Source organism: Diplotaxodon limnothrissa, linkage group LG23 (assembly GCF_057381915.1).
Source record: "Diplotaxodon limnothrissa isolate DT_005_m linkage group LG23, D_limnothrissa_male_GT1.1, whole genome shotgun sequence".
NCBI classification, from domain to species: domain Eukaryota; kingdom Metazoa; phylum Chordata; class Actinopteri; order Cichliformes; family Cichlidae; genus Diplotaxodon; species Diplotaxodon limnothrissa.
This window is the reverse complement of record NC_140617.1, coordinates 48608484-48617979: the sequence shown is the minus strand read 5'-3', so window position 1 is coordinate 48617979 and position 9496 is coordinate 48608484. Positions and strand designations below refer to the sequence as shown.

General features: G+C 42.2%; 1 protein-coding gene across 1 annotated transcript; it reads left to right on the top strand.

The window, feature by feature from the left end:
• Positions 1–770: 770 nt before the first annotated feature.
• On the top strand, positions 771–3939 carry LOC146608996 (ADP-ribosylation factor-like protein 6-interacting protein 6). Its single transcript, XM_085348372.1, has 5 exons — positions 771–809; positions 923–1070; positions 1616–1669; positions 2183–2315; positions 3409–3939. Exons 1-5 carry the CDS (start codon positions 801–803, stop codon positions 3500–3502), a joined length of 438 nt encoding a protein of 145 aa, XP_085204498.1. The 5' UTR covers positions 771–800; the 3' UTR covers positions 3503–3939.
• The last annotated feature ends 5557 nt before the right edge of the window (positions 3940–9496 follow it).

Genomic DNA, 9496 nt, shown 5'->3' with positions numbered 1-9496 from the left:
TTAAAAAATATTACTGTTTTAATTAAGTACTTATTTAAAGACAACTAATTCAACAGTTCTTTTTTATTTTTGAAAGCAACTTGAAACAAGAGCATCCAATCATTACTGTTATTAATATTATAATAGAGTACCTTTCAGACCATTATGAAAATGATTAACGGTGTTGCTGTGGACTCACGGATACAACTGTGCGGCTACTTCAAAATATACTGCTTATGATGTATGAGGAGCTTTATAATCTTTGGGACATTTGTTTGAGGAAACTCTATTAAATAAAAGAGAAAGCATTCGGTTTAGAATAAAAATATTAAAATGTTGATTGTTGGAGCAATTCAGCAGATAAAACAGGCCAACACGTATCAACATACAATCAGTGCAGATCAATGACTGTCGGAGCTTTCTACAGTCACTGGTGCAGATTAATATCAGCCAATCAATCATACAAATTTCCATCCATTCTCTTCCGCTTATCCAGTTCAGGTTCGCCGGTGGGCTGGGGCCTATCCCAGCTGTCTTAGGAGAGGCTCACTCAAAATCTTTGTGAAGAGTGAAACACGGTAAACTGCTCTTTCTCCCTGATACTTTACCATAACTGAATTTAAAAGAAACATATATAAAAAAATATTTAAATGACTGTAAGTGGCCTAGCTAAGCTTGTTTCCACATATTTAACTGTGGCAGTTTAAACTACACCAACGGAACCCCCGCGGGGACAGTTTTGTGTGCGGAAGCGAAAAGTTCAAACATGTAATCAGCAGTTCCTGGTACAAGTTAAAAGCAGTCGGGTCGTCACTGTGAGCATGTCATCGGTCTGTATATTCACAAACTGTCCCTGTGTGTATAAGAACGCTTCGTTCTGCTGAGCGCGGCTGTGAAAAGGTTTGATTTGCAGACGTTTTCATTTGTTCGTTTGCGTGAGCAGCGTTACATGTTCGGACAGGAGCCCGCCAGGAGCGCGAGGCGGAACGGCCCCAAACCATGGCCCGTGGTCGCGCTGTCGGTGCTGGGCTCGGCCGGAGCAGTGGCCGCGGTCGGGTTTCTCTGCGCCCTCATCTACCCCATACTCAAAGGTAAGCGCGCGGCCCTGTACCGCACGCGCAAATCAGGATCAGATCAGTGGGATCAGAAAAGGAAAAAACTGTTTTTACTGTAGGATGATCGGTCAGTCCAAAGGCATGTTTATAATACAGTCATCACCAGCAAATGCTTTAAGTATTAAATACATTTGTTCAATGATGTTTCATTATTGCACATAATAATGAATAAATGCACATCTGTGGATGATTTCTTTGCATGTGTGCACTGGATGGGTTGTTGCCGACAGCTGGTGAGAATCTCATGTCAGTAACACCTTATAACATGTTAAGAAATATATTTACTTAGAAAACTGCTGACATGTCAAATATTTATTATATCATTATAATATAAATATATATATATATATATATATATATATATATATATATATATATATATATATATATATATATATATATATGTGTGTGTATAACTTGTTTTTATTTCCGAGCTCTGTTAAAGTGCTCGTCTGGCACAGGACCAGATGGGATCTGGCTTTTTAACAAGTGTTGGTCAGCATAAGTTGTGATTGTTTCAGAGCTGCGGGCAGAGAGGGTGACAGGAGAGGATGGCACTGAGGAGAAGATGCTCGGTAAGTATAAGCTCTGTATTTACTGCTCCGTCCAGATACTTGTGTTCACCATCATGCTCGGTTTACACTGTCTTTGGTTCCATGTGCAGCACATATACTTAGAGAAAGCTCTAATACCATGTTTCAACATTTCTGAAAAGTACTGTACAAAGTAACTGGTGTAAATATCTGAGGGCTGCAGCTTTCATTACTTATTATTCTGCAAAATCTTAGCAGCTAATCTTTACTAAAGTAACAAAAGAGATGCACATAACAACAACTTTGCCATAGACATGTTTATTTAGACTGTGGGTCACCTGCTGTCCAAAAGTTCTGTGTTTCTGTATATATTGTTTTTATTGTAACACCAAAACAAAAACATGTTTTATCAGTACGGAGTGGAAGCAGTCAAACTCAGTGTGACAAGGACGATGCTGTTGCTCCAACAGTGGTTTCTCCCTTATTGTGTAAAACAAGGGAAGAGATCCAGGCTGTAGAAACTGTAAACCCTGATCCTGCACTGTGTGTAATCAGGCTTCTGGAGTCTCCTGGTCCTGTCAGTATTAGTAGGATGCATCTGCTGCGTCTTCTCGTGGATGCTCACCTACCTTGACTCGTTCCAGCCTGGTATGGATTTCCCGACACTGCGGACAGTGGCCCACGTCAGGTAACACGCTGGGATACGCTTTGTATGAGCAGAAGAATCAGGAATTCTCCCTTATAATGCTGATTTCTTACACGTTTTTTCTCTTCTGTTCTTCACATCAAACAAATTTGAATATTACACAAAGAAAACCTGAGTGAATACCAAGTGTAGTTTTCATTTATTAAGACAATCTATCCTAATCTACCTGGTCCCTGAACTCTTCTAAAGTAACTGGCCCTTGTTCCAGCATGAACAGCCTGTTTAAGGCCAAACAGTCTCAATCTGGTTTCAGTCTGGACTTTGACTGGGTCACTGCCAAACCTTCATTTAGTTATTGAGCCATTCAGAGGTGGACTTGCTGCTGTTTTTGGAGACTTCACACTCCAACAGATGCATTAGAGAGGAACCTGGGGTTCAGTATTTCGCCCGAGATATTTCACACGTAGATCTAAACAGTGAGGAATCAAACCACCAACCTCCTGAGTTACAGACATCCGCTGTTCCCGAAGCAGCGAGCCTTTGTGTTCTTTCGTCCCCTTAATGAATGAAATAATGATTTAAAACCTGCATTTGTATTTATTCGATTGGTTATTTAAGAAACATTTAAGTCTAACAAATGTGAAAAAAAGGGAAATACTTTTATACTCTATATTATACTTAACTCATTCACTGCCAGGGTTTTTGAGCATTTTTACTCATTTTTGAAGAGCCACAGAAAACTGTGTGTTATGATCATATAAACGCTGAACCTACCAAAATGAAGAACAGACTCTCTTCTTCCATCCAAAAAAAAAAGCTTGTTTCTACCATTTTCCATTCTTTAGTAATCAGCTGTAGAAGAGAGGTGGGTTCCACCAAAAATGCCTGTTTTGACCACAAAAAGGGAGAAAACGAGCTTTTTGTGAAAAATACATTTCAAGCAGTCTGATGTTCACTGACAAGTTGCCCGAGGTTGTATTCTAGCCCCTCCCATTGGAAACGTAATTGACGTCTATAGACGTCAATGGCAGTGAATGAGTTAAATGTACAGTACTGTAAGACAGTTTTACAGTACTGTACATTTAATTTCTTGATATTAAAATAACACTAATCAATAATATCTCTCTTCTTCTAGAGACGCTTCTGACCGTGGCTTCCACGTGGGATATGGAGTTGCTGTTCTTAATGGCATCATGGCCATGCTCACCATCATCTGGAGTCTCTGCTGACACACACACACACACACACACACACACACACACACACACACACACACACACACACACACACACACACACACACACACTCATCCAAGCCCAGGGAAATAACCACAGTAGTTTTAATGTGCTGTTATTGCTGCTAAAGCGTGATCACACAGCTGTGCACTAACTGAAGACACCTTCTGTAACACTGGTGATGAAGCTGCAGCTTTCACACACAGCCTGTGTTTACCTGCAGGTGGATGGACACAGCAGCTTCCAGGCTGCAGCCTTGGATTAAAGCTCTGTATGTGGGGCTGTAAGCAGTTCAAACTCTGACACACTGCATGTCTTCAGATGAGACTGTGAACAGTTGATTAACCACCCAAACAGGAATGTTACATGCTCAGGTCTAACATGGCAGCTTTGGTCAAATTTGAAAAAACAAAAGAATTAAACTTCTTAGTGCTGATGAATTGTTTTCGTCTTTATTTCTCCGGGTCGGCTCGCTTCACCTGAAGGCTGAACAAAGCTTTGAAAGTTGTTAAAAAGACAGAACAATTCTTCAATGTCTTTAAAAAGCTTTAAAGAGTTTTAATTGCATTAACAATTTATAGCAACGTGCATTCTGCAGTTTTAATATGTAATAAGATTTGTGGTTTAAATGCCAAACTCTCATTTTATCAGATTAAACTCAGTGGCCTTTCCACTTGTAAATGCTTTGCTAGATTAAAGGTTTTGGGACATGTTAATAATGATCAGCTTGTGAAGAAAGTGTAAGTTTTCACGTTTTCCCTCCAGTGGGTCAGAGCCGCTTCATGACAGGGACCTATAGAACTTTATATGTGGTTTTTATGTTCTAGCTGAAGTGTGTTAATAAAGGGAGCTTATGAATGCTTTCATATTATTTACATTTTCATGGTATGGGACGATGATCTGATCATCTGACCACCACCTGATCCAAAGAGCCATTTAGATGGCCCCTGTGACAGATTTGTCACTCAGAGCTCCAGCACTGAGTCTAGGGAGGGTGCCTGATGACCTGGTGCAGCCTGAACAAACAACATGGGCCCAGCTTCCTGTGGGCTCTCCAAGCGTCAGATGGGATGTCGAGGGCAGAAGCAGTCCGATGCACTGGTGCTGAGGCCGGCCACTGGGGCGCAGAAACTCAGATGTTTGAAAGAGCCTGAGTGAGTGTGTGAGGTTGATGTAGTCACAACAGATGATTCATCCATCAGATTCCCAGAGGGAGAACACGCCTTCACTGCTCTGGAGTCTAGTGGCGGCGTGCTTTACACCGCTACATCTGATGCTTTGCATTGGGCTTGGTGATGTAAGGCTGGGATGAAGCACCAGTTTCATCTGAAGGCCACATGAAGTTTGGAGGTCTGTACTGAAAGTTGGCCACTAGGTACTTCAGCATCTGTGTTTTACGTTGCTTACCGCTTGGTGGCTGAGTTGCTGTCCTTCCCCATCGCTCCCACTTTGTTGTTCGCTTCCACTCACAGCTCTCTGTGGAGTCTTTAGTAACGAGGGAATGTCAAAACTCACCTTATTGCAGAAGGTGCATCCCATCGCCGTAAAACGCTGGAATTCACGGAGCTCCCGAGAGCAACGCTCTCTTCCACAAATGTTTGCAGAAGCAGGCTGCACAGGTGCTTGAGTTTGCACACCTGTGGCCATAGAAGTGACACCTGAACTCGCTGATTTGGACGGGTGAGTGAATACTTTTGGCGCTTTCACTTTCCAGTCACTAAAGTCATATTTAAAACCTTAAAGACATCTGGAGACATCTGGTGGCCAACAGTATGAAGAGCAGCTCTACAACGTGCACTGCTTCATTGTGAGGCTATCACGCCTCCACACGGTGCTTCTGATGCAGTGTGTTGTTGTTGTTTTGGAACACGCACCAGTTTTTATTGTCTTTGCAAAGATGAGAGAAAAAACTTTTTGCATCATTGTTTAATAAATGAATTGGCCTCCAGTGATCCAGATATAATTGATCCTTGTTCCCCATTATCGTGTAATCCCTGAAACACAGCAGGCAGAAGCAGAGCTGTAAAATGACAAGTCTCTCTACATCCACACTCTCCTTCTAATTCATCATTGCCTGGTCATTTGTCATCTTTTACCCGAGTTCCCTCAGGCAGGCTTTGAATTCCTGATATTGTCTTGGAATTTCTCAAAGAAATGTTAGATGAGGAATACGGTTTTTGAAAAAAAAAAACAGGCCAAATAGGAAAAGAACTGTGATGAACTATTAATGGGAGTCTTATTAATTATCGTTTCAAGGAAATACTTTGAAATATTGCAGAACAAATGTCTCCTGCGAGCCGTTTCCCTCTGGATCTGAAAAACGCCACCCGGCCTTATCCTCTCTGTCACTGCTACGTTGTTAGAGGTCAGTCATGAACCAGAATAAACTGTATGGGATTTATATTGATATTAAGAGTACCCATCAATCTGAATTGACGGCTGACCACAGAACATTCCTTATAAAATTGCGACACCTGCTGATTGGTTTGTGCCAAAGGAGACTCAGATATCAGGTTCCTGTTGGCTGTGCGTGGCCTTGCTGAACCAAATTCAATTCAGCACGTTTTTCTGTACAGTAAAGAAACAGAAGCTTTCTTTAACACTTGTGCAATAAGCAGGAACAGTGAAGTGGACACTATGTGAAAAACATCCCCAGTTCCACCCAGTCATGTTTTCAATCACAAGTCTAGTCCTCACCTCTGCCATATGCTTCCTGCCAGTAAAAAGACTTTTATTTTGAAAATTATTCATATAGAACAAAAATCAGTTTTTATGTGTTTAAAACCAGAATAACAGTGGGAACACTGCAGGGCCTAATCTTTTTAGGATGTCCATCTCCTTTCCAGCACAAACCTCAGTCTTAGTCTCCCAGATTATTAATCACAGAAACCAGAAAGCACAGGTGTCGTTCTCTCAGTGAGTCTGCTGCTTGTGTCACTGGAAATCCACTAAAAGTTCAGTAATGCTGGGATATCAGCTAGAAGGTCCTAAATGTGCTGCAAGACAGTGTGGAAATAATGCAGGAAAGGTGGCTGAAAACAGACGTTCTCAGCTGCTCTTTACAAGTCCAAACATCCGCTGCATTACAGACTCGTGCCACAGCTGGTGTTCTTGTGAAACGTTTTCATGCACCTTTCACGCTTTTCTTCCTATTCCCACTGCATCTCATCAAGATTCAATTTGATTTGCACAGCGCCAAATCACAACAGTCGCCTCAGGGTGCTTTATATTATAAAGTACAACAATACATACAAAAGAAGCTGCTTGAAGGCACAATCCTCACATTGTGTAATTATTTAACAAAAACTGTGTGCACCACGTTTGGTGACATTCAACTTTGTACAGAAAAGTGAGTCTGAATTTCTGTGAGTTGAAGCTGATAAGTTACTGTTGCCAAAGGTGGTTCTACACACTGTTGCATAGTGGGGGTGGGGAGGGGTTACATTTTGACACACTGCTTCTGCATTTTGGACGAGTTACTGTGAACTAAACAATAGCAGAGTCTGAGAGGTCATGCTGTTCACCTGAGGTTGTATTTACTTCATATTAGAACCTGGTAATAACCAGATGATTCGTCTTATGATGTCTAAACAGATAAAACCTTGGATGTGGCAGAGGATGATCCTGGTATGTGAAGACGAGAAGTCTGTACTTGAGTTTAAAACTTTAAAGGACGCTGATGCCACCAGCAGTGATGGCAGACCACTAGGTTTAGATTTGATGACCTCAGGCTAAGAGAAGGGCGCATACATTGTTGGGATTTAAATATATATATTAATGCTTATTTTGCTGATTACATTGTATTATGTATAAGAGAGGGCCAGGAAACTGCATGTTTTTGCAGAGCATGGTAACTGCAGGCAGAAAGGGAAACTAAGCAGAGTGTTTGATCGAAACTTAAAGTGTGTGTGACGTCTATATGAATAACGCGTCAGACCTGAGCTCGTGTTCGGGTCTCCATATTCCGGAATATTGTTAAATCCTCCCAATTCTTTCGATCTTTGGGCTGAAGGAAGGACACTACTCGGTGTATAAATGCTCCTTCAACAGTGCTTTATTCCATACAATTCAACACTTTTGAGCATAAACCATCCGGATGGGGAGACATGCATGCAGAGGGTCACAGCAAATCTCAAGATGGTGCAGGCTGACTCAACCCTGCACCATCTTGAGACTCAACCGCTGGTGGGGGCCAACAGAGGCTATCGTAAAAACCCAAACATCCACATTCTTTCTCTCTCTCAGTGAGCCTGAGTCATGACCTTGGCTTCCTGTGCAGTCTGTTCTGTTCTCTTCTAATCAGACAAGCAAGGTCCTGACTCTCTGAAAACAGTATTTCTTATGACTCAGCAGTATAATGCATCATAAAACAATATCATTCATTCACAATGAATCAGCAGTCTGATCTAATACAAATCAATTTAACAAATGTAATAGTTACCACCTTCTTCTAATTCAGGAGAATAATACAAACTAAAACTACATAATAATTCACAAGCTTTAATTAGGGGTCTAACATAGCATAAGATATAATTTAATTATAATATAATAATCCCACAATATGTAACATGAAAGATTTTAAGTTAGACCACGTTGAGCCGTGTCTTTCTTTGCCGTAGGGAATACAAAGAACTGAGATTTAATAACATATATATACACACGTATATATACATACATATATATATATATATATATATATATATATATATATATATATATATATATATATATATACGTATATATATATATATATATATATATATATATATATATATATATATATATATATATATATATATATATATATACATACATACAAAAAAACACCCAGCACGCCCCTGCGGGCGGTTTATCCTTCAAGCTCGGGTCCTCTACCAGAGGCCTGGGAGCTTGAGGGTCCTGCGCAGTATCTTAGCTGTTCCCAGGACTGCGCTCTTCTGGACAGAGATCTCCGATGTTGTTCCCGGGATCTGCTGGAGCCACTCGCCTAGCTTGGGAGTCACCGCACCTAGTGCTCCGATTACCACGGGGACCACCGTTACCTTCACCCTCCACATCCTGTCGAGCTCTTCTCTGAGCCCTTGGTATTTCTCCAGCTTCTCGTGTTCCTTCTTCCTGATATTGCTGTCATTCGGAACCGCTACATCGATCACTACGGCCGTCTTCTTCTGTTTGTCTACCACCACTATGTCCGGTTGGTTAGCCACCACCATTTTGTCCGTCTGTATCTGGAAGTCCCACAGGATCTTAGCTCGGTCATTCTCCACCACCCTTGGGGGCATCTCCCATTTTGACCTCGGGACTTCTAGGTTATACTCGGCACAGATGTTCCTGTACACTATGCCGGCCACTTGGTTATGGCGTTCCATGTATGCCTTGCCTGCTAGCATCTTGCACCCTGCTGTTATGTGCTGGATTGTCTCTGGGGCATCTTTACACAGCCTGCACCTGGGGTCTTGCCTGGTGTGATAGACCCCAGCCTCTATGGATCTTGTGCTCAGAGCTTGTTCTTGTGCTGCCATGATTAGTGCCTCTGTGCTGTCTTTCAGTCCAGCTTTGTCCAGCCACTGGTAGGATTTCTGGATATCAGCCACCTCCTCTATCTGCCGGTGGTACATACCGTGCAGGGGCCTGTCCTTCCATGATGGTTCCTCGTCTCCCTCCTCTTTCTTGGGTTTCTGCTGCCTGAGGTATTCACTGAGCACTCGGTCAGTTGGGGCCATCTTCCCAATGTATTCTTGGATGTTCGTTGTCTCATCCTGGACTGTGGTGCTGACACTCACCAGTCCCCGGCCCCCTTCCTTCCGCTTAGCGTACAGCCTCAGGGTGCTGGACTTGGGGTGAAACCCTCCATGCATGGTAAGGAGCTTTCTTGTCTTTATGTCAGTGGCTTCTATCTCCTCCTTTGGCCAGCCTATTACCCCAGCAGGGTACCTGATCACGGGCAGGGCGTACGTGTTGATGGCCCGGATCTTGTTCTTACCATTC